Raw genomic sequence first — 26,802 nt, forward strand, 5'->3', positions numbered from 1 at the left:
TCTGCACTAGTATACCCAGTAAATGTATGTTGTTGCTGTTAATGGTATTCTGTATTTCTCATTTTCCTCTCTGTTCTTCAGATTGCGGAATCTCTGTTGATATATCTTCTAGTTCACTGATTATTTCTTCTGCCTGCTGAGATTTACTGTTGAGCTTCTCTAGTAAATTGTAAAATTTAATCATTATACTTTTCAACTCCAGATTTTCCATTTTTTATGTAATTTCTAGCTCTTTGTTGATATTTTATGTTTTATAAAATGTTGTCATAGTGTCCTTTACTTCTTTAAACCTTGTTTTCTTCAAGTTTTTGACATATTTATAATAGCTGCTTTAAAGGCCTTTTTTGCTTCATCTGACATCCAGGTCCTCACACTTTCCTATTTCATTGCATGTCATAATTTCCCCTGAAAACTGAACATTTTAGATGATATATTGTAGCAACTCTGAATCCTGATTTTTCCTCCCTCTCTGGGACTGTTGTTATTTTATTTGTTCAGTGACTTGGCTGAACTCTTTTAGTGGTCTCTTTCCTCCTCCAAATGCATCCTCTGATGTTGCTCCTCAGAGGGCACAACCTGGGGATGCACACATTCACCCTGGGATGGCAGTAGTTTTAGCAGGGCTGTCTTGAACTTTTTCCTCTGAGCTCTCTGTTAAGCTATCTGCCTCTGTTTTTATCACACCCATCTGGTAGCCTTCACTAATTGCTGACTGATTGCTTTATTATTTTCAACAATGCTCTGGGGCATAAATTGTTCCGTGGTATATTTGAATTCAATTTCAGTCATTTTTCAAGGGTAGTCTTTGAGTCCAGTCTTTGAGGTTCCGACCTCAGTAGGGCTCTTATTACCTGTTGTTGGGGGAAGAGGGAGAATCCCCCTCTGCCCTTTCCCTTAAGGTTCTTATGGCTGGCCAAATAATTAACAAGACAGGTTAGCAGGAGAAAATAATACCAAGTTTAATAACATGTATACATGGGAGAAAGCAGGGACACTGCATTTCTCAACACAATAGCAGAAATTCTCGTCCTAAATACCATGTTCAGCTAAAGACAAAGGAGGATGTTGGAGGTTGGGGGTGTCAGTTACAGGAGATTACCAACAAAGCACTGTAAACAAGGGTAAGGTTATTACGCAGATTTAAGGCCCCACTTTCCACATTGATAAGTTTCTAGAAATGAGGTCATCCCCCCTCTTCCCAATACAGAGAGGGAGATACCTTTACAAATGGAGATTTCCCTTATAAATGTAAATGTTTGTCTGGCAACTCCTCGCAGGGCCATCCAGAGAATGTGGCCAGAGAGACAGAACTTCTGATAAGATGGGCTTGTTGCTGCCTTTTCTATTGTAACATCTATTTTGCATTATATTACAGCCAACAGAAGTTCTGTTCCAGGAAGGAATTACTACCTCAAATTCTTTAGGCAGTTAGTGGGGGAGGTCAAATGTCCATCAGAGAAAACAATCAAGGTAAAGAGAGATATTTCAGGGTGGCCAAATCTTCATCTCCTACATTGTCTTTTCCCCTGGTTCTCTCTGGTAAACTTCTGTCTGGTCTATGTTTTAGCTTATTGTTCTGTTGGAGCTACTAGCTATCTCTTAATTACAACCCAATGGAGCTACTAGCTATCTCTTAATTACAACCCAAACCTACATTGTTTCTGAGAGTGCCCTTAAGTTTCCCACCCTGTTCCGAATAAAGTCAGTTCCTTTGGGAAAGCTTTGGAACTCTCCTTTTCTTGACCTGGCTCTCCTTGTGGGAGAAAACCTCTGTGCCAATGCTTAGGAATTGTAGGTGGGCTTAGTAGCCTGTTCCCCTTGGAGTGACACCACTGCATTATGTGCGGGGCACTGGATGGGGATGGTAGCCTTTGCTTTTCTCAGCTTGCTTGTTTTGGCATGTAACCTCTGCCCTGTGAGTGAGGTGGGGTGAAGACTTTTTGGTCCTGTGTTAGCCTGCTATCCCTGGTGTATAGCTTCTACCCTATGAATGGGGGCTAGGTAGAGGGTGAGTACTCCAACTTCCCATGCTTTCTCCTTGAATAGAGCCTCTGCCACCCAGAGCTGGGGGACATGAGAAGTATTGGCAGTCTGCTGCTCCTGGTTAGATATCAGTGGCCTGGACTAGGAGCTGAGGGATGAAGGAGCTCTCTGTTCTTGGCTCCACACTCCTGGGGTTGAATATCTGTCTCGCTGAACTGGTTGTGTGTGTGTTTGTGTAAGGATGGGAGCAGATAGTGGGTCAAATATCATAAACTGTTGCTGTTCTTACTGAAATTTAGTAGGTATTCTCGAGTAAATATTTCTTTACTTGTTCTTGCTCTTAGTAAAATTTTCTGAGGCCTTAAATGGTTGTTTTTTATAATTTTTACCAATTACAGTTGTTTCCCTGGGGAGAGTGCTTGTGGAACTCTGCATATTGCCATTCTGGAAGTCAGCTCCATGTTCTTAAAGCATTAGTTGCTATTATAATAGATGATTTTTGAGATACTACATATACCTTACTAACTATACTATATATACTATGTTTACATTCTGATTTTTAGTTTGTACCAGGGATTTATTTAGAGTATTATAAAGTATTGATTCATATTGTCATACACCTTTCTTGTGTGTCAGTTCTTTCAGGTGAAATATAATTGTGAGCATATATTTATAGTACTTTCAGAGTTCACTTTAATTAAAAGAACATTTATATTAATTTTAATGTTTCTCAAAAATGCATTGGGATTTTCAGTTATACACGATAATATGGGTATACAGTCAGCCCTCCATATCCGTGGGTTCTACATCCATCGATTCAGCCAACTGTGGATCGTGTTCTGTGTTTACAGTGTGTGGTTAGTTGAATCCATGAATGCAGAACCTGTGAATATGGAGGGCCAACTAAGGGATTTGAGCATCCACAGATTTTGGTGTCCGTGGGGGTCCTGGAACCAATCCCCTTCAGATACCAAGGGACAACTGTATCTCAAAACAATCTTGAGCAAAAGAATGTACACAGAAATAAATACAAACTGTATGATTCTATTTTGTAAAGTACAAAGACAACAGTACAAATCTGTGCTGTTAGAATCAGAATAGTGGTAATATTCTTTTTTTAAAAAAATCTTGGTGCTGGTTATTTAATTGTATTCCTCCTGTGAAAATTCATTGAATTCTAGACTTATGATATGTGCACTTTTATGGATGTTATACTTAAAAAGTTAACAAGTGTATCATGGTACCCATGTGAGTTGTGTGGTTTTAACTGAATATAGGTTAGAATAAATTTGTTATATTTTACTTTTTATTTACTTTGGTATTTAAAACTGATGGTGTATTGGTCCTCTAGTTTTAAGGAAACTTGTTTCCTACTTTTATAAATGAAATAAAAATTCAAGATATAAGTTAGTATAAAATCATTAACAATTGTGTTTAATATTGTGTTTCCTCAAAGCATTTTAAGATACTGTGACTCTCAAAATATTTATTAAAAAATATTGAGGTTTAGGGGCCATTTATGAGTTGTTAAAAAAAAAAGCATGTTATTTGCACAATTCCAAGGCAAATTCTATATGCAAATTAGACCCTTTATATAATATATATAACCTCAAGGAGGTCTTTTTATCCTTTGTAATACATTTTTAAATTTTATCCTGTAGGACTATTTTGAAAGAAAGTGGGTTTGCCAGATACCTTCATTCAGCTGTTCTTATCAATGGAGCTATGCTTATTTTTGGAGGAAATACCCATAATGACACTTCCTTGAGTAACGGTGCAAAATGTTTTTCTGCCGATTTCCTGGCATATGACATAGGTATGTATCTGTTAGGATTGTACAAAGTAGGAACTATCAGAAATTTTTCATGTAGAGATTCTCAAATACATTACATGACAGCATGTGTATATGTCATTTTAGAGATAAATTCAGTGACAGATTATGAATGGAATTCTCTTAATTTCAGCATAGTAGTAGCGTAGGGCTAGGAGAACAGACATACTGAGGTGAGTTAGTGGTGGAGACAGGGGAATTCAGAAATCTAGGTTTGAATGTCCTCTTTGAAGGCTTTTATGTATTGTATCCCTACATGAGCACTGTATCAGTCTATTGTGTTTGACTGTTACCATACTAGTTTTGATAATGGGTAGATATGGAGCACTATCAAATTATGTAAATTACAAATAGTAGGAATGTAAGCATTTTAGAGTTAGTGAATACGAGCAAAGTTGCATTTAAATTAAACACACCAGATATACTTACTGAAGCTGATAGAACTAAAGAAAGAAATACAGAGACAGTAGAGCTAAAGAAATAAGATGTTGGGACAAAATGGAATCCAGAACATACGTAGGAATGGAAGTAACTAAAAAAAGAATCTTTTCCAGAGAACCAGAAATATAGTGCATCTATACAATTCATTTAATTTTAATTATGCTATCTATATTCCTATCAATTTCTGAATATTAAATGAATGTATTTATTGATATACTCAACTTAGCTACCCAGTAGATCATTGTAATGAAAACCTTTTTTCTCTATATATCATATTATAGATAAAACCTAGCTGATATTTAAAATATATTTACCAGTACTTAAGAGCACCTTTTACTGATAGTATAAATCTACTAATTTTAAGCTATTAAGAAACATTTTGATAAATAAAAACAAAAGAGACCAAAGAATAACACATTTAATAGATGTAAGAAGTATACTTTTGCTCTTAAATATCATAAAGGTACATAATCTACTTTGGAACATTATTTCAAGTTGGCAGCATATAAAGAAAATTATGCCTATTAATAAGCACTTTGATCTTTATACTATTATAAGTTTGTTTGGAAGGAAGTTCCTAGTAATGAAGTTAAGAGTGCTTTTTATCTCTAAGCTATTAGTATCTGTCTGTGATTAATCATTTAAAAAGATCCACTGTCTTTAGGATTTTTAGGTTTTAAATAAATCTTTACCTTTTTGAAATAATAATTTGAAGTGATGATTCGTAACGAAAATGGGATTGTCTCGGCTTCTAGAAGGCTTATAAATCAGTGCCTGAGATCCTGAAAAATGGTTTAAATGAAGTACTGTATCTAGGCTGGCTTATTGTGATCTGTCATTGCCAGGCTGGGACTGTCAACAGATTGTTTGGCTATGGCGATGAGACAGTAAGCTTATTTCTCTGGAGGTAAATGAAAGTTTTGTTTGTTTGTTTTCCTTCTAAGAATAAGTCCTAGGAAAAGTGTAGAATTTTTGTTGTTATTGTTAAAAATCCATGAAGTGAGAATTTGAACTTTGGCAAAAGATACTTCAAAGACTTTCCACCCAATGTCTATACCTTAATGAAGAAATTAATGTTGAGCTATTTTGTAGTTGACATATTGAAAGTTTCTTTTTATTTCTTCTATATTGTTCAAGATTATCGTATTTTAGGTTTTATGTTTCAAAAAAGGCTTACTTTTTGGGCCGGCCCCGTGGCTTAGTGGTTAAGTGCACGCGCTCTGCTACTGGCAGCCCGGGTTTGGATCCCAGGTGCGCACCAACACACCGCTTCTCTGGCCATGCTGAGGCCGTGTCCCACATACAGCAACTAGAAGGATGTGCAACTATGACATACAACTATCCACTGGGGCTTTGGGGGAAAAAAGGAGGATTGGCAATAGATGTTAGCTCAGAGCCGGTCTTCCTCAACAAAAAGAGGAGGATTAGCATGGATGTTAGCTCAGGGCTGATCTTCCTCACAAAAAAAAAAAAAAAAGCTTACTGAGGTGAAAAATCATTAGAGGTGTTGGTTTCGCAGAGAAAGAGAGAGAAAGAGTACGGATTATCATTATTCTAATTACTACTATTTGTTAAGTGTCTTCTGAGAGCTAGATACTATGCTAAGGACTTTAACCTCTCTAATAACTTTGTAACAAGGTGTTAATAAACTCATTTCCAGAATACCAAGCAGACCCAGAGTAAAAGGAACTTGCCCAAAGCCATGCAGGTAGTAAGTGGTAGACCTAGCTTTTGTAACTGCTACAGCTTGTGGTAATCTTTCCACTTGACCACACCATGCTGTTTGGTTGGGTCCGTTGCATGTTCTTAATTTTGGCAACAAATTACTAGATACCTTATGTTTAGTAATGTTTCTTAATGCTGTGGAAAAATGGAAGCAAATATCAGTTTCATTTTTAAAGCAAATTGTTCAGATTGGAGGAAGAATAACATATTTTAAACAGTTTTATATTTTAACATAGGATTTTTTTTTGCCCTGTGCTAACACTAACAATAAAAACATAAAGCAACCATACAATTCAACAAAGAATAAAAGTGTTTTATTTTATATCATTTGATTATTTCTATGCAGTTCCCAATAAACTCTGCCCCCCCCCGACATCTGCATTTATTCTCCTGAGTTTGTAGCATCAGATGTTGGAATATTTTCTTCGGAAAGTATTTTTCATATTTCAGAAAATTCTTCCAAAATAATTGTTTTCCTTATGGAGTATATTTTTGTGGAAATAAAATACAACTATTGCATAGTGAACCAACTAGAAAATAGGTCTCTTTTAGAAGAAAAAAGGTCACATTGCTAATTTTTCTCTTTAGTATAATACACTAGGACTTTTATGACTTATTTAACTGGAATGCACCTGAAGACTTAGCTGACTGCTTTGCGTTATATGATGTTTAAACAAATAGGAATATTTGTGCCAATACTAATTTTTCATTGCTCTAAAATGTACTATTTCAACCTTACTGCCATAGTAAATTTTATATGGTGAATATCATTGATCTTTGAAGATATAACCTTGCCTTCACAGTTGTCATTATATTATACAGGATAGATGTAGAAGGCATGTGATGGTGATTTTCAAACATGGCTGTACCTTGGCATCCCTTTGGGGGGTTGTGGGGAAAAAAACCAAACCTATATAATCTGATTCTCTTAGATTAGGCCTGGCATCTGTATTTTTAAAAAGTGACTCAAGTGCAACTGATAATAGAGCCAGTGCTGGTGAATGAGAATGGATCAACTGTAACATCTAGAACGATATATTACTTAATATTCTAGTTTGTAAACTTAGCTTGAAGTCAGGTTTTAAATATGAAAACTTTATTAATATTTTTTGTTATTGTTAGTGGTATTATTATTGCTTTCAGAAAGCCACCATGACACTTTACTGAAGATTAAAATGATCTTTCTGGTAAAGATAATCTAGTATATTATGAGGCTAAAGATACAATGGAAAAACGTCTCACTGAGTTGATCTCATGTTATTAGACATATTTATACTTTGAAACTATGTGGCTGTGGAAAGTAAATAGATTTAAAAGATTAGTTTTCTAGGCTCAGTAAGAAAAAAGGAATCAGATTGTCTGTTTTTTTACATCTCTTACGTGTTACCCGGTGGTTTGACTGAGGATTTCAACATTTACAAGTGAGAGGTTTTTATGAATTGAAACATACCTTAAAATTGAAGTGAATTTTGAGACAATAATTTAGAATCATCAAATGAATAGCTATTACACAATTTTTAAGTATGCTTAAAATATAATTATGATGCTTTTAGTTATAAATGGTAGTCATTATTCTTCAATAAGAAAATTTACTTAAGAGTTAAGAGAATGTATAGAATTCTGAAACAAGATGAAAGACAACTCAGAAATACAGTGATCATATTTTTTTCTTCAAAAAGGTAGGAGAAACTTGAAAATGTAATTTCCTGAGTTGAGTATTTCAGAATAGGGTAAGGAGGAGGATTTATATCATAAATATATCTTGTAGAAAGCAGAATGGCTAAAACTTCAAATCAGATCAAAATAATAATAGAAGTGTTTTTTTTTTTTTTTTGTGAGAAAGACGGGCTCTAAGCTAACGTCTATTGCTAATCTCCCTTTTTTTTTTTGGTGAGGAAGATTAGCCCTGAGCTAATATCCAATGCCAATCCTCCTTTTTTTTTTTTTTTTTTTTTGCTGAGGAAGATTGGCCCTGGGCTAACATCCGTGCCCATCTTCCTCCACTTTATAGGGACACCACCACAGCACGGCCTGATGAGTGGTGTGCCAGTCCATGCCCGGGATCGGAACCTGTGAGCCCCAGGCTGCTGAAGCAGAGCGCGCGAACCCAACCACTATGCCACCGGGCTGGCCCCATAATAGAGTTTTTAAAATAAATTTCCTGAACATGATAGTTTTACTTATGACATTAATTTCTTGATAGGTGATTATTTAAAAATAAACTCAGTAAACAAAACTGAGAAGTAATTCCATATTTGAATAAGTAATATTATTTTAATTGGTAATTTATAATAATGGTTAACCATTTTAAAACACAATGGAGTTGTAGTTCAATATACCCTTAAAAATCACTTACCTAGTTTATGAAGCATAACATACATGGTTTTGTACAACCCTGTAGAGTGATATATATGTATACATGTATAGTGGATACAATTTTGTAAGGCACATAATTTCTTTAAAAAGTCATATTCAAATTAAAACATCTAATTATTTAATTTTTTGGAACACTCTAGTAAGATTATAAAAATTCCAACTTGCTTGCTCTTCATGTTTATAATTATTTTCATTTTCTGAAAGTTATTTTATTAGTTCCTCTCTTTGTTAATCAATATTTCTCTATGCACTTTGTGGAACTCTTAGGGCTCTTCCTTGATGAAAGCAGCACCCTTTGCCTGGCTACCTGAAAGAATCAGTTTGTTTCTTTGCCCACCAGAAAAACTCTTAAAATCATTCACACATTTTTTTTTCAATGAATTTGTCCAACATTGACTGTTTTAAGCTTTAGTGTATCCTTTGCTCAAGGTGTTCTTTTTCTTTCTATAATATACTATTATATAGAAGAAATAGTAGTTTCTTCTTTTTAAAAAAGAGGCCAGTAAGTAAAGGAAAAAGTGATCTTTCATTGTGAGGAAAGGGAAAGCTAACATTTGCCGACTGCTTCCTATAGTTCTTGGCACTTTACACTTGCTTTATAATGTAATTCTCATAACATCTTATAACATCTGTGTAAGATGTACTATCATATTCATTTACAGAGGAAGAAACTGTGCTTTAGCATGGCTGAACACAAAGTCACAGAGGTCATAAGATGGTGTATTCAGAATTTGAACCCAAGTCCAAGTTCAAATTGCTTTTGATTCTACCATTATACTATGATGCTGATTGTTTCCTGGTTAAGCAGGAAAAGATGTGAATGAACTTTAATTGGGGAAAGAGCATATAATATTTGTTAATGTAGCAGGACACTCAAAATTAGTTTATCAGTAGATTTAGAGTTAAGTTGCGTTTTAAGGTGTATTTGAATTTTTTTGTGTCTCTCTCCAGTTCAACAAATTAATCAGAAAATAGTGACTTCAAGATAGAAAATCAAGGAAGAAGAAAAGAGTAATAAACAACGGATCTCTCTCTTAACAAGCATTTTTAAAGGTTGTTTTGAATGCAAAAAATTGCTAAATAAAGATTCCTGAAATAAAATATACACTGAAAGAAAAGTTTTTAAATATTTTAACAAAACTCCTGGGGAGGGAGACAGGGGAAAGCAGTCATGAATATAGAATCAAAAATTTAAAATTAAATATTAGCAATTAGAATTCAATGATGTTTCAAAAGTATGATAAACTATGACCAAGTAGGATTTATTCCAGGAATTCAAGTGTGATTCATTATTGCGGAATCTATATATATATAATTTTTTACATCCTGACTATTTACTGAAGCCAACAGGAAATAGCATTGTATGTTAAAACACTATAAAATGACAATCAAATAATGATGCCCACTTTTCCTGGCAGAGAGTAAGAAACTAAGTAAATATTTCTTGAATGAATGCCAGGGAACAAAATCCTGAGAGAAGCTGTGGGCATGAACGAGATAACCTAGGAAAAGTGTGCACCGGTTAGAATAGTAAGAAAAGTTTTGACCTAGTGGAGGAAAAAACCCAGTGAAGCACCGTCTTCATAAGACTGACTTATTAACTGGCACTTCAAGTGGAATTTTAAAAGAATTTAAAAAATGTGTCCTTAAAGGATTACAGATGCATATTTTCATGAAAAAATATGAGCATTTGTAGAAAAATCAGCCAATGAATGTGCATTTCCACCTGTACTATTTTATGCATAATTGATAAAATAAACCAGTCCCTAAATTTCAGCATAGGTTCTTAATGTAATAATGTGCCCTTCATAGGTAAATAGTTCTGACAGCACAGTATTCTGATTGCTGAAATTTGGGTTTGAGAGAATATAACTCTAATTTCTTCATCTTACGTTTATTGAGAGTATGGTTTGTAAATTAATGTTAGTACTTGTAGGACAGATTTTAAAAAAATCTGTATTCCAGAGAGCATATTTTACTTGCTCTTTATTCCTATGTGGCTTTTCAGTTCGTAAGGAATTGTATTTCCATCAATTTTCATGATGTCAATAACAGTGTGGATTTTGCTTTAATTCATCTAGCCTTGAACAGTTTATGAAGTGATAATGACCTGAGTGCTCTGGAAATGTATTTTCTTCTTGGCAAGAAATATAATTATAGATTGCAGTCAGACAGATTAATAATATAAGAGACTTTATAATGTAAAAATGAGAAGAGACTACATGTAAATAGATTATGTTAATTTAATATTGAGCTTTAAGGTATTTGATAACTTCTACATTTTACAGGAAAACCAACCTGTATTTTATAGAGAATCCTGATCATGAATGTGAAAACTCAGCAACAGAATTTATCTAGCCCTACATTCTGTTTAGAAGTTACTGAAAAAGCTGGAAGCATGTTTGTAACAACTGCTCTTGTCTTTTCCTTTTCCCATTCTGTTGAAAAATCCTGGCAGTTGAGCAAATATTAGCAAGCAAGAAATACTGTGTCTGTAGCTACAAAAGTTGCTTGCCTCAACTAGCTTTTCATAAGCTTGCAAATTAAATTCTGTTCTTCCTAAACAATTTTATGAGTGAAAACAATTTGCTAGCTATTTTAGGAAATGGCAGAGGAAAATTCACATTTATTGTACTGTATCAGTCAGTACAGGTTAAGTTATAGGGGCAACAAACAACCCTGCTTTCCCTGTCACAGTTTGGGTTCTCTGGAAAGCAAACTGAGACAGAGTTCAGTGTTCAGGGTGCTTCTTAGGTCCTTGAGATTAACCTGTGAAAGGGAGGGGAGAAGCAGGATTGGGCAGAGGGAAAAGTCAAGCAGACTTCACAGCCTCAGCCAACCCCAAGGGAACTCTGGAGTTGAAATGCCCATCAAAGTTGTCCCTTAGTAGGATGAAACAGCCAGGCCTTGATCAGTCATTGTATGAGGGTCACTCCTAGGAGGGTAGGACCTTGGGTGAGGAAGCTCTCTGTAGCTAAAGCAATCTCTGCAGGGGCTGGCAGCTGAATGATGTCCAGTAATAGCAATCCTAGCAGCAGGGACAACGAGTTCTTCCCTGAAGGTATATTTAGCCTGCGCATTTCCATGTTCATCACAATTCATTCTTTGAGCAACTCAGTCCACTTCTTTAAATACATTTGTCAAAAGCTTCTCTAGAATTCCACTTGGCCTTTTGTCCTGAGGGAAACCTAGATTATTGCTCTTGCTTCTGCAGCTGGTCTCAGGGCTGCAACTGACATTCCTCATGTCCCTCCTCCATTATTCTTTCTGAATATCTCCTACCATCAGCTAGAACCTCTTCTGGTCTCTGTGTCTTACCTGGTGGCATGACCCAGACCCTTACCCTTAGGTATCTGAGCCCTTGATCATCATGTACCTCCTAGTCTGGGTTGCTGTACTTGCCCATTTACCATCACACTTGGCAAGGGGATACCAACAGACTCCTAAGTGGATAATCTGTGTACCAAACATATCCCCCTGTCCTCATTTTGTAACAGCAGTCCTACCTCCCTTTGATGGTCAGGGCCAATTACCCCTGCCAAGATGTTGACTCCTTTTTTGTCTGCTTGCTGGTTCCTTGACACGAGGAACCTGAAGTGTCCAAGTGGCAACTGTAGCTTATAGTTCAATGGGACAATGCTACGTCCCCTGCCAGAGTATTTCCCCTCTGGGCAATAGGACCTCTAATCCTGCAGATCCCAGAATTGTGGGATGAGAGGCATGAAGTTCCCCAATTGTGTCAATGAAAGTGAGGCCACTAGAAGTGTCCTTCAATCCTTGATCCCTGGACCTATATGTTCTTCCTATTGGGGACACAGCACCGTTTAAAGGTCTTTAATTCCAAGGTGTATCCTGCATCCAGTGCTTCAGCTGTGCCTATCCAAGTCTCTATCAGGTTGTGTGGTGTGGGATCCAGTGGATCCCATGGTCATGGGCCTATTCCTCTACCTCCTTTGCTGTAAAGTGTATCTCTTGATTATATAGGATCCCATGCTGGTTGAACAAACACTTCATAATTTCTAAGATAATCATGCTGGTTAAGACCCTGTGGGTAGAAAAAGCAAATTCATAATCAAAATATGTATCTACTCTTGTCTTAATGAATCGTTAGCCCATCCAGGGTAGAAGAGGCCCAATGTAGTCAACTTGCCACCAAGTGTATAGTTGGTTTTCTTGGAGAAGGGCCTTATCAAGGGATCAGAGTTGATATCTTGGTGTCATTCTGGACATTTGGCAGTAACTGTAGCTAGATCAACTTTGTTCAGAAGGAGCCCATGCTATTGCACTCCTGGGTGGCCTCCATCTCTCCATCATGGCTACTTTGTTCATCTGCTTATTGTGCTAGCACTGAGGTGTCCTGTGATAGAGACTGACTGATGTTAGTTGTCTCAGTCATTTGTTTACTTGTTGTTTAATGTCTCTTCCATGTTGAATGCTCTCTGATGGCCTTTAACTTGTGTCACAAAGATCTTCAATTTGATGCTCATCCAAATAAATCCATCCATGGGTCTCTACCCCACTGTCTCCTTGTTTCTGATCTTTCACTATTTCTTCTTCTAGGCTCCTAACCAGCCAACTAGGCCATTAACTACTGCTCTTGGCAATTTCTCTTTCCACACAGTGTAGGTGAGGCATACTGCCCAAAGACTTGTCCAGTTGTTTCCACTATTCTTCAAGGCCACTCTTGAGTGAGGCTGTCTTGTAAGTGATGTCCATTTTTGACTTGTGCCCACATATCAAGCTGACGTATTTGTATTTTCCTCCTCTTGTTATCTGAGCATAGAGGATACCCTATATGGCCATAGCTGTAAGATGAGGGATGGGCACTGGTGCAACAGTGGTGGATGACATGGAGTCTGAGCTACCTGCTTATGCAGATTGCTTGTGCACTGTGGTCTTGCTCATGCTTGATCTCGGGTACCACTTTCATTTTATGTTCCTTTGATTATTGATAGCAGAGCCAGTTTATGATACAAAACTCTGAACACATGGTCACTTGATTACTTATATTAGGCATTCCATCACTACCAGGGCCCAATAGCATGTTAGGAATAGAGGTGTAAAATTTTCCACTGCAGATGGCATGGCTTTTGACATGTGTATGGGGTCTGCACTGGGATTCTTTCACTGGAGCTTTCTATATATTCCACATGAATATATATTTCACACTCTTTCTAGCAATGACACCATCAATAATATAGTGTCTGCTGGTTCATATGGCCCTAACTGCATGGCTGCTTGCAGTGTAGCCTGGACTTACAGCAGAGCTATTTCCTGCTCTGGCATGCACTCACAGCTGGCAGCCTCTGAGTATATGGGCTGGAGCAGTATTCCCAGGAATGAAATATGCTGCCTTCAGAACCCAAAGAGACCTACCAGATGGTTTGCTTTCTTCTTTGTAGTGGGAGTTGCAAGATGTGATAACTGGTCTTTCAATTCAGATGGTCTGTTTCAGAATGCTCCTGACTACTGTACCCCTAAATATTTTACTAATTTGGAAGGTCTCTGAATCTTTGTAGGTTTTATCTTCTACCCTTTGAATCATATATGTCTTAAAAAGGCTTCCAATGCATTAGCCATTCTTGCTCACCTGGCACAATTAAAGTGATGTCATTAATGTAGTGAAAAAATGTAATGTTCTGCAAGATGTCCAGCTGGACCAAATATGTTCTGACTATATTATGACAAAAAGAGGGAGATTTCATATAATCCTGAGACAAAATTGTGAATGTATGCTATTTTCTATTCCATATGAATTCAAACTGTTTTTGATCCTCTTTTCTGATTGTGTTAGGAAAGAACACATTTGCGAAAAATGGCCGTGTTAATCTGCTCTAGCAAAGATATGCGTCTTGCATGGTGCCTGCAATTTGGGCTACTACTTGGTAGTAGGCTCTTGTCATCCTCGAGCCTTGTTTAGTTTGCAGGAGCCAGACTGATGATTTAAATGGAAATTTGATAGGGTCCATTATCCCAGCATTCTTTAGATTCTTTAGGGTAATACTAATTCCTGCCACCCACTCCCTCTGGAATGTAACATTATTTTAAAATTCATTATATTATTCAGGGAGTAACAGTTCCAGAGGCTTCCACTTGATCTTTTCCACTGTGATAGTCAAGGACCCATTGTGAGGGTTGTGCCATTTGTCAAGAATGTCTGTTTCAATTATACATCCACGGCATGACCACTGGTGGGTCTGCAGACCCAGTCACTCATTTTCGGCAAGATCTTGGCCAGGATGCCAGTTATTTCCTCATTGCCATATATCCCTACTATAAAGAGAGGCCATGATGACACTTTATATCTACAAGTGTCAGTGTCAACTCAGACTTTGTGTCTAATGGTACTTGAAATGTTTGTGTTACCTTTTTCCATAGGCTAGAGTTACTCAATGGAATGACCACGGGTGCCTTTGAGGAAGAACTAGGGGAATTATTACCATGTACCCTTGCTGTGGTATTGCAGGGTCCTTCCTCCAGGGACCCAGAATTTTAAATATATTAGCCCTGGATTCATTTGTTTTTTGCTCGAGTCCAGAAATTGAGCAATAAATTGTGAGTTTTTATTACGAATCTACCATCAGCCTCCTGATCATGCATCCTTGATTTCTTCTGATGAAGAAGTTAGGTATACCCTTGTTGGCTGCTTATCTATTTTGCTTCTAGGGATGCTGTATTCTGTTAAACATCTCTATAATTCTCAATAGGTCTGTCCCCTTGACTGATACGCCAACCTTGCTGCTTATTACAATAATTGCCCTCTACTTGGATTGGATTCTGATGGTTAAGTGTCACCGGTTGGCCTCTATTGTCCTACTGTCTCCATCACTGAGCTCAGTTCTATTACAGTTTCTCCTACCATCAGCTTTGGCCTGTGGAAGAGAGCGACCGCATTCTTAGAGATGCTAGTGTCCCTCTCACCATCATATTCTTCATGGCTTTGGTAATAGCATATCCTCTGGACCTTCACATAGATATAGTGACCTGGTGGATTTTCTGACGTTACATAGTATATCCACTCCAGAATGCCCACATTCCTAGACTTTTAATCTATGCCCTTACTCTTTGCTATGACAGTTCTGGCATTTGGATCTTTCTTAGCATGGGCTATATTTTTCCGTGTTTTTAGGAGTCATATTTTTTTCTTTTTTCAGCTTTATTGAGGTATAATTGACAAATAAAATTGTAAAATCTTTAAAGTTTACATCATGATGATTATGTACTTGATACTTCTATCAATAAGTATACATTGTGAAAAGATTCCTCCTATCTAGTTAATCAATGCATCCATCACCTCACATATTTATCTTTTTTTTTTAGTGAGAACATTTAAGTTCTACTCTCTTAGAAAATTTCAATTATATAATATAGTGTTTATCAATTGTGGTAACCATGTTGTACATTAGATCCCCAGATCTTATTCATTTTATAGCTGAAAGTTTGTACCCTTTTACCATCCTCTCCCTATTTCCCCTACCCCCAGCCCATTGCAACCACTTTTCTACTCTCTGTTTGTATGAGTTTGACTTTTTTTTTTAGATTCCACATATAAGTGATACTATGCAGTATTTGTCTTTCTCTGTCTGACATTTCACTTAGCATAATGCCCTCAAAGTCCATCCATGTTGTGGCAAACAGCAGGAGTTCCTTCTTTCTCATTGCTGAAAAATATTCCATCGTAGATATATCTATCTATCTATATCTATATCTATCTATATCTGTATCTATATTTATACACCACATCTTCTTTATACATTCATTCACTGAGGGACACTTAAGTTGTTTCCATATCTTGGCTATTGTGAATAATGCTGCAATGAATATGGGAATGCAGATATCTCTTCAATATCTTGTTTTCATTTCCTTTGGATATATACCCAGAAGTGGGATTGCTGAATCATATGCTAGTTTTGTTTTTAATTTTTTGAGGAACTTCCATACTGTTTTCCATAGTGGCTGCACCAATTTACATTCCCACCAACAGTGCACAAGTATTCCCTTTTCTCCACATCCTTACCAGCATTTGATATTGCTTGTCTTTTTGATGATAGCCATTCTAACAGGTGTGAGGTGATATCTCACTGTGGTTTTGATTTGCATTTCCCTGATGATTAGTGATGTTGAGCACCTTTTCGTGTGCCTGTTGGCCATTTGCATGTCTTCCTTGGAAAAATGTCTGTTAGTTCCTCTGCCTATTTTTAAATTGGCTTATTTGGTTTTTGCTATTGAGATATGTAAGTTCTGTCTGTATTTTGGATGTTACCTCCTTATCGGGTATATGATTTGCAAATATTTTCTTCTATTTCATAGGTTATCTTTTCATTTTGTTGGCAGTTTCTTTTGCTGTGCATAGGAGTCATTTTAATAGTGAGTTCACACCATCTCCTGGGTCCTTGTCAGGGCATAAATCCTGCACTTTGCGAGAGTGCTTTCAAATCAATAAACTTTCCCTAATCCAATATAAGGTTCTGACCCCTTTGATCAAGCTCCTCTCAGTATGTAGTACCACGTGTACTCCCCTAACTTCTCTCAGTATATTCTGTCCAGGTCTTATAGATCCTTTGGGGTATAGTATTTTTCTTTCTATAACAGTCCCAGCCTGTACCTGGCTGAGTTATGCTGAGCCAAGTTTAAGCCCTGTAGCCAATAGGGAAGGTGTGAGCAGATTCTGAGCTGGGGCACAGGTGTTGCTGGAGAGAAGCCTCTGCATTGTGTTCAAGCAAGGCCAAGTACTATCACTTATTAGGATAGGGTGGACCTCTTCTGCAGTCTCAGATGATTCAGGAAAATTTGGAAATTCAAAATTTGGGGAAATTTTTGGGTTCATCAACTCACATGTCCCCATCCCATGTATCAGGGTCTTATTCTTTTCCTATTAGGGGCTTGACTTTGGAATAGCAGATCTTCTTTAATTTGCAGAACTTCTATGTTTGGCAGCCTCTATATATGGTACTAAGGAGGCCCTCTGGCTTTCTCAGCCTTTCATTATCTTTTTCGAGAGCTCAGTGGGGCTAAGCAGTAGATATGCAATTCCAGTGTATTAGTAATTACCATTTTCCTCATACTTTTCAAACATCTGGTGCTTCACACCTGCTAGAGTATTCCCTTCATGCGCATACCTTCCTAACTTACGGTTGGTTTAAGTATTAATAATTGATGGCCACCTTGTGCCAGGGGCTTTCTGTGCTCCACCTACCACTAATGATGGGTTCTTCATTGCTAGCCTGGCAGCATGTGATTCAGCTCTCAAACATCATCTTATTTCCTGCTTTCTTGTACCACTCCTGACACCACATGTCATGGTTTGGGTTCTCTGGGAAGCAGACTCTGAGATAGAGTTTAATATTCATGATGTTCGTTGGGAGTACTCTTAAGATCGATGCCTTTGGAAGACGTGAGAGGAGGAAGCAGGATTGGACAAAGGGAGAAGTTGAGTTATGATGCTGGATGGACAGTTTAGTCAACTCCACAAGGAACTCTGGATGCAAAATTGTTGGTCAGAGTTGTCCTATGTTGGGCTGAAAGGGAAGGGCCTTTAAAACCCCACAGTGATCAGTTTGTGGGTCATCCTTGGAAAGATGTGGCCTTGAGTGAAGTGGCTCTCTGATACTGAGGCAATTCCTGAGGTAGCTTGTAGCCGATGACTATTCACTGACAGCACTCCCAACAAAACAGACAATTCCTTCCTTGAATGATAATCTGGGCAGCACATATCCATGTCCACCACAAATTTCCAAACTTCAGAGGATTAAGACGAATAAAAGTTTATTTTTCACTCATGATGCATGTCTAGTGTCGGTTAGGAGGGCAAATTTGCTCATTGTCATCACTTAGGGATCCAGACTGAAATTGTACTGTCTTTCATTGGTAATCAAATGGTTCCATCCAGAAATACAAGTGTGACTTTAGCTTGCACTTCATTGGCTAAAAAAAATCATATTGTCACATCAAATTTCTAGAGAGTGTGGGAGTATAATTTTACCATGGGCCTGAAGAAAGAGAACTGGAATGTGTGTTGAACAGCACCAATGTCTCTCACAAATATTGTATGTAATTCTTTTAAAACTTGTAGTATAGTTGAAGGTGATGTCTTGGAGATAGTAATACAGCCTTCACTTCCTACTAGCACATATGTTAAAAGGCAAAGAACTTCTAGGAGTAGAATTGCATTGTATTATTATTTGTCTGAATTGATTGCTCTCGTGTATAATTAAATTGTTATTATTTTACTGTAATGTTTTTCTTCTGCAGGAACTTGTGTACTTTAAAAAAATTATTATTTTAAAATTTTCATGAAGTTGATGTTTGTATCAAAAAGGACATTTTGATGGTGTAGTAAGGCAGTATAGTTAAGAAGATCTGGTTTTGAATGCTGATTTTGCCATTTAAGTTAAAGGAAGTTACTTAACCTCTAAAGACTCTGTTTCCTTATCTAAAACTTGGTGACAAAAATATTTACTCCTCAGAATTGTCTTTAGAATTAAATATTACATAGCACTGATAAGCAGTTAGCATATTATTTTATTAGGTAAAAGGTCACGACCACTTATTTTAGGAAACTTTTCCCATTTAAAAATACCATAAAAGGTTTTATGAATTCTTCAGTTTATCTTATAAAATATTATTATAGTAATTTTTTAAATGTTTAACTATTAGCAGCAACTATGTGCTTTTTATGTTTTGGGCTCCCATAGCACTCTTTATATATTTCTCTTAATACTTATCACATCCTATTGTTATTCCTCAAGGGGAGGAACTCAGTCTTATTCAACTTTATATCCATAATGTCACTGGATCTTCATTACATCTAAGTTGATTTCCTTAAATAGTGATGATCCTTTTTCTTAGGTCTTACCTAAATCCATTAACGTAAATTTTATATACTTTCCTCCTATTCTTAGTTAAAAACAGTTGAATTCTCAGTCTTTCTTTCTTTAGATTGAAACACTCAAGTTAATCTTTCACTCTTGGTTTTATTTTTCAAGACATAGTTTATGAAAAAAATGTGGCTTGGAGAACATTCAGAAGATAACTCCCTGACCTTTAGAATGGTTACTAAGCTGGGATGTACAGTTTTAAATGTGCAAACAAGTATTGCCTTAACAGGAAGAAACTCACTAAAATGAACAAAATCTGGAAGCCAAATGCTTTTGAGTTTTGAGCCTTGCTCATTTATGTTAGCTGTGTAATTTGATCAGTATATATGTGGTCTGATGGGTTAAATCTCACTATTTCATGGTCTTGGACAAGCTCCCAGTACTCCCCATTTTTTTGGGAGTTGAGTTGGTGTTGTTTATCTCTCTTTTATTGGTATTATTAAGTACTTCTGAAAATGGGGATGCTCGTGGGCCTGAAAACAGAAAATTTGATTAGAAACCTATACAATTAGCTGTTAAATCCCCAGATCCCCTTCCTCAACTTGTGCACATAAGTACCTGCCTCTCTTCTACTCTGCTGGAAGACAAAGGTTTACTCTCTATAGATGTTGACCCAGGTACCTTATACTTAAGGTTAGCAGAACATGGCTGAGGGTGTAAATACTCTTTTGGAAACAGTGGGATTAAGTGCAAGTATACATACTTAAGAATGAAACCTCTTTCTCCTTCCTTCAACTTAGGTTCAGAATACTGTTAGCCAGGTTTATAGCTTATAGGCAGGAGATTGGAGGATTTAACTGAAAGAATCTGATAAGAGAAAGCATGTACAAAAACTGACATTTGGAGGTCTCCAACTGAAATGGCTCCACCTAATCAGAATCCCAACTCTGCTGTACGGTACATATGAGAGTTGTTAAGAGAGTAGATCTGAAGAGTTCACATCACAAGGAAAAAACCATTTTTTTCTTTATCCTTTTTAAATTTTTGTATCTATATGAGATGATGGATGTTAATTTATTGTAGTAATCATTTCACAATTTATGTAAGTCAAATCATAATGCTGTATACCTTTAATTTATACAGTGCTATATGTCAAGTATTTCTCAATAAAATTGGGGGGAAAAAAGGGAACGTAAAAAAAAAAAATAGACTTCTGACAGTCAAGATGTCTTACCCAAGCACAAAATTTCCAATCAGTTGTGTTGTGCTCACACCTAAATTTGAAAGGGCAGCTAGTTATTATTTAGATATTTGCAAAAAGCTACTAAATTTTACCAAAATATCAAAGAAGTAGGAAAAATTTAGAAATTAGAGGAAATTGAGATAATGCTGGGAGGAAATCATAACTTAAGTCTTTTTGGACAGAAGGTGTTACAATCATGAAGCAAAAATGTGAGTTTTAAAAATAGATCAGAAAGCAAAAAAATAGGGTCTTTGAAATTAAAATTAGGATAACAAATTAATAGATGATTTCAAGATAAAGTCAAGAATATGTTCCAAAAGTATTATGAACAAAGAACAGATGTAAAATAGGATAAAATATAAGATATTTAGATGATTATTACAGAAAGTTCGATGTTTGAGTAATAGGAGTTACAAAAATAAAGAACAGAAAATTTTAGATGAGGAGGAAAATTATCAAATGAGTAATTCAGGAAAAATATCCAAGTTTGAAGTACATGAATTTTCAGAATGAAAGATCCCACTGAGCCCCAGAAAAATGAATACAAAAGACTCACAGCAAAACACATCATGAAAAGTGAAGATAGAAAGAAGACCCTAAAAGCTTATGTAGAGAGAAAAGAAATAGTCCAAATAAGTCATTGGACTCCATAGCATAGGGCCTTGCAAGAGCAATACTAGAAGCCAGAAGATAGTGGAGTAATACCTTCAATATCTGAAAATGCTTTCCAAGTTAGAATTCTAAATCCAATAAAATAATCATATAAGTACTACAGGGAAATAAAGTCACTTTTAGAATTGCAAGGTCTCAAAAATTTACTTCCAATGTACACTTTCTCTGGAAGCTGTAGAATTATGTCTCCTACTGATATATGAGATTAAATAAATAAATTAAAACAGATAAAAATTAAAATCCAAGAAATAGAATACATAACAGAGGGGAGATGTGAAGGGAATCCTTAGGATAATGCAGCAGGCCTAGAGAGCAGCATGTTTAGATTGGACAAGAAAGATGGAGTTTTAGGAGGGATGTCTTCAAGAAGTAAATGAAACTCATAGATAACTTGGTATAGTAGAAAATACTGAGATGAGACGTATACATCTGGCAAAGAGTTGGGGATGAATTAGCAGTAGATATGTAGACACCTAACCTAAGTAAAAAATATAATTTGCAGGGAAAGTAAAAAGTTGTTCAAAAATAAAAATGTAATCATAGTATGCTACCTGGTTTATCTACAAATAATATCATATAATAAATACTGAATATTGATCTAAACAAAATTATAATATAAATATATGAGGAAGATGGAGGGAGGGGAAGTATTTGTGTGTGTGTCTGAATAAGAGTTAAATCTTCATCTTCTAAAGAATGAAGTCAGAGATGTTATGTGAAACTAAGAACTAAGTCTGCCATTTAGAATAAGGAGGTAAATACCAAAACAAACTCTTTCTAATTTTTTATTTAGAATTGAAAGTGCTTACCTCTGTGATTCTGGACTAAGCGTTGGGAAAGTAGAGAACAGGGGACTTTTTTGTGATAAACTTTGTGGGATTATTTGACTTTTAAAATTTGCACTTATATATCTTCAGTTAAAAACAAGCAAAATAAGAACAAACCACAGCAGTACAGTAAGTAAATGGTCACAAATTAGTGGGTCAGGGATAAATTTTCAAAAAATGATTCTGGGAAAATTGGTGTGGAAATACACTGAGAAATATCTGGGAAATGTGGAAAATATTAAATTAGATCCCTGCAGCAATGCAAAAATAAGTTCCAAATGGGTTGAAGGTCAAAATAGTAAAAGCCGAGCTATATCCTTTAGCAGAAAATTAGAGATTATTTTTAAAATCTTGAGTTAAAAATAAAAAGAACAAATCATAAGGAAAACAATAAATTTGACCAAATTAGTGTACAAACTTTTTGTAAAATAAAACTTCATAAACTAAGTGAAAAGACAAATCACAGTATAGGAGAAGATATGGTAATGCATATCACCAGCAACATTTAATAAAAATTTCTTTAAATTATTAAAAAAAGCCACAAATATCAAATAGAAAAATGGCCAAAAGACTTGAACAGTGATTTTACAGAAGAGTAAAAAAAAAATAACCTATAAACGTGAAAAGATGCTTGATCTCACCAGTAATTGGAAAAAGATGCAAAATAAAACCATTCGTCAGACTGGTAAAAATTAAAAAGTCTGATAGAGCCACATGTTGGAGAAGAATGTGAAATAAGAATTATTATGCACTACTGGTGTGAGTTCAAGTCAACTACTTTGGGAAACAAATTGGCAAAATCAAGTAAAATTGAAGTCGTGTCTTTCCTTAAACCCAGTAATTTTCCTCTTAGAAATCTACCTGGAGAAACTCTCAAAATGTGCACAAGAAGATGTGTATAAGAAAGGAACATACCAACATGACTTGTGGTAGGGAAAATCTGAGAAAAGGCTAAATGACCATAAACAGTTTAATGGATAAATATGTTTTGGTGTAATTGTAAAATGGAATGCTATACATGGTTAAAATGAACATATAGCACCACATAAATGCATAAATCTACATGGATTGTTGGATAGACATTGCTCCAAAGAATATATACATAAGGCCAATAAGGACATGAAAAGATGCTCAACATCACTAATCCTTAGGGAAATGTAAATAAAACTACAATGAGATACAACTTCACACCCATTAGGATGGTTATTATCATGAAATAGAAAATAACAAGCATTGGTAAGGATGTGGAGAAATTGGAACCTTTGTGCCCTGCTGGTTGGAATGTAAAATGGTGCAGCCACTATGGGAAAGAGTATGGAGGGTCTTCAAAAAGTTACACATAGCATTACCATATGATTCAGCAGTTCCACTTTGGGCACATGCCCAAAAGAATTGAAAGCAGGGACAGGAAAAAATATTTGTATACCCATGTTCATAGCAGCATTTTTCACAGTAGCCAAAATTAGAAGCAACCCATGTGTCCATCGACAGATGAATGGATAAACAAAATGTGGTATATACATACAATAGAATATTATTCAGGCTTAAAAAGGAAGGAAATTCTGACATGCTACAACATGGATGAACCTTGAAGACATGCTAAGGGACATAAGCCAATCAGAAAAGGACTTAGACTATACAATTCCATTCATATGAAATACTTACAGTAGTCAAATTTGTAGACAGAAAAGTAGAATGGTGGTTGCCAGGGTCTGGGGAGACAGAGAAATGGGGGAATTATTGTTTAATGGGTACAGAGTTTCAGTTTTGCAAGATGAAGGAAGCTCTGGAGATGGATGGTGGTGATGGCTGCACAACATTGTGAATGTACTTAATGTCACTGAATTGCACACTTAAACAAGGTTAAAATGGTGAAAAAAACAAAAAACAAAACTCACTGGGTTGAACAAAATAAGCAGGTTGTGGAGGAATCTATATTGTATGATATCATTTATATTAATATAAAGTTTTACAATCTATAAAAATAATTTATATGTATCATAAATATAAAAACATTAATAAGTAAATATAGAATAGTGGTTTAATCCAAAGAAGGAAGACATAAAGAAACTTGAACTGGGGAGGGAGTGCACAGGGAACCTCAATCAGGTCTGTTATATTTTCTTTCTTTAAAAAATCTATAGTAAGATGGTAAGATATTGGGTGTGGCAGATCTGGATAGTGGTACATAGGTGTTTGTAATGCCATTCTTTAGACTATTCTGTGTGCTGAAAAAAATTTCATCATTTTCCCAAAAGAGAGTGACTTATGGAGTTAGAAGAAATCTTCAAAAAGCCCAATTTTTAGTTAATGCTGGTCTTTATCCTCTCAGCTCTTTTTTCTAACTCACTTCTTCTTTTTTTTTTTTTTTGTGAGGAAGATCAGCCCTGAGCTAACATCCATGCATGCCAGTTCTCCTCTTTTTGCTGAGGAAGACTGGCTCTGAGCTAACATCTATTGCCAGTCCTCCTCCTTTTTCTCCCCAAAGCCCCAGTAGATAGTTGTATGTCATAGTTGCACATCCTTCTAGTTGCTGTATGTGGGACGTGGCCTCAGCATGGCCGGAGAAGCGATGCATCAGTGTGCGCCCGGGATCTGAATCTGGGCTGCCAGTAGCGGAGCACGCGCACTTAACCGCTAAGCCGTTGGGCTGGCCCCTCTAACTCACTTCTTAGATGTTTTTCTCTGAGTATTTTCTCTGTTCTCATCCTGACGATCTTCTTTCCTTCCCTCCTTCTGCCTGGTTTGTGTTGGATGCTGGGCCAAATTACTTACCCTTTAGTCCTAGGTAGGCTCAGATTGTTGGGTCGCTTTGTTTTCTGGACTCCAGATGTTCCAAAATGATCTTGAAGATTCTTCTTCTTTGGAGATTTTTATAATAAACTTGTTTCTGGAATCTCTACTTTCTGGAAGTCCTGCTCTTTGCTGTTTCGTATCTCTGAAGCATATTCAGGTTTCTAATTCTGTTGTTGGAATACTATAATCAACACGCAATTTATAAATCAGTGGCCATGGGATGTGTGTGTGAGTGTGTGTTAGAGTTGGGTGGAACGATTGAAATCTATCTGCCCTAACTCATTAGGTGTCTCTAACATTTCTCTCTCTTTCTCAAAGCCTGTGCCCTTTACAGGTCACTCTTTCTCTCCAAATGGGAATATGTAATCTTTCAGAATCCTATCAATATACTTTTGTAATATCAAACATTCATAAACATAACTTATAGAAAAACAAAGGGAGTCAAATGGGCCTTAAGTAAATTGTTTAACTTCTCCTAGATCTAATTTTTCATTTCTAACATATGGTAATACGTACTCAATCAACTTCACTGGATTCTTACAAAGACAATTTTAAGTTCTGTAGACAAAAGCACTTTGGAAGTTTTATAGTACTACACACATGTAATGCACATTTCTTAAATGAACTCGAACATGTAAAATTGGCAGACTGTTAATCTTATGCATAGGCCTCTATGATAGTATTTCCCAAAATGTGATCTTCAGAGCGTTGGCTCCTGGAAATATTAATAGGTGTTATGTGAAAAGTGCCTCTATGAATAAAACACTGGGAAAACACTGACTTAAGTAAAGTTAGGCTTCTAGACTTTTGTACTCTGTCTTTTGAGAGTATTTAATAGACAAATGTACTTTGTGAACTAAAGGAGAGATTATACAAACTAAGGAATACCCTTTTTTTGGGAGGATTTGTGGTCCTTAGAATACACTTTGGGAAATATAACTCAAGATGTATTTTATTGCTCTCAGTCTTCTAGTTTCATTTTCTAAACTGTGATTTTGGTTTTTGTAATTCCTTTGATCTTCATTAGTAGTAATATTGAATTAAAACCAAATTTGTGATTTTTTTACTAATGTTATAGAAATAATTACTTAAATAGGAAAATAAATAATTCATTACAACTTTAACTTTTACAAGTGACGGTATTTTAGATTATTTTCTTGTTCCAAAAGGGCTTCTAAGCTACCTAAAAATAAAGTAAATTTGTTTTTAAAAGCTCGTTACACCTATGTGCTTTTATTAGAAGACTTGCCTTTAGATATGGCCTGTCTAAGATGATGAAATCTAAAACACTGTCCTGAGACTCTCTCTAGTTACTGAACACTGAATCATTTGACATCTCAAAATCTATGTTGTGGGCCGGCCCCGTGGCTTAGCTGTTAAGTGCGCGCGCTCCGCTACTGGCGGCTGGGGTTCAGATCCCAGGCGCACACCGAAGCACTGCTTCTCTGGCCGTGCTGAGGCCGCGTCCCACATACAGCAACTAGAAGGATGTGCAACTATGACATACAACTATCTACTGGGGCTTTGGGGAGAAAAAAAATTAAGGATGAGGATTGGCAATAGATATTAGCTCAGAGCTGGTCTTCCTCAGCAAAAAGAGGAGGATTAGCATGGATGTTGGCTCAGGGCTGATCGTCCTCAAAAAAAAAAAATCTGTGTTGATATATGTCAATTTTGAGGCTATGTTGAAATGATATACAGTTTTCTCTAACCATTTTTCTTCCCAGTGTCTTTATATAGCTCATGAATTATTTAGGTTAGTCACTTTTTTGTCTAGGTTTTTGAAACTGAAATTATTCTCCTTTACATGAAATGAAAACTATTCTTTTGAAATATCAAATCATTAAAGTGATTTAAATATTTTATTTTGATGATTCTGTTTTAGGCATTCTTTCACTGAATATTATATATTCTATTTAATTTTGTATACGTGCGTGTAAAATTTGATTTAGTGATTTAACTTTCTAATAGGTTTACCCAATATTGATATTCATGTATTTTACTGTATGAACTTTGATTTATTTAGTAAAGATATGTTGTTGAAATTTTTCTCCAATATAAAGTATTCCTGATTTCTTTCCTTTCATTTCC

The 26,802-nt window shown here is 36.0% G+C and overlaps 1 protein-coding gene across 3 annotated transcripts in view; it reads left to right on the top strand.

The window, feature by feature from the left end:
• The window catches only part of ATRNL1 (attractin like 1), a 739,265-nt gene that overhangs the window by 127,784 nt on the left and 584,679 nt on the right, over positions 1 to 26,802 (top strand). For all 3 annotated transcript variants that reach the window (XM_058544074.1, XM_058544075.1, XM_058544076.1), the window contains one exon: positions 3,645 to 3,799. In XM_058544074.1, the coding sequence (XP_058400057.1) occupies positions 3,645 to 3,799 (155 nt within the window). The remainder of the gene's footprint in view (positions 1 to 3,644; positions 3,800 to 26,802) is intronic.

This window comes from Diceros bicornis, chromosome 6 (genome assembly GCF_020826845.1).
Source record: "Diceros bicornis minor isolate mBicDic1 chromosome 6, mDicBic1.mat.cur, whole genome shotgun sequence".
NCBI lineage: Eukaryota > Metazoa > Chordata > Mammalia > Perissodactyla > Rhinocerotidae > Diceros > Diceros bicornis.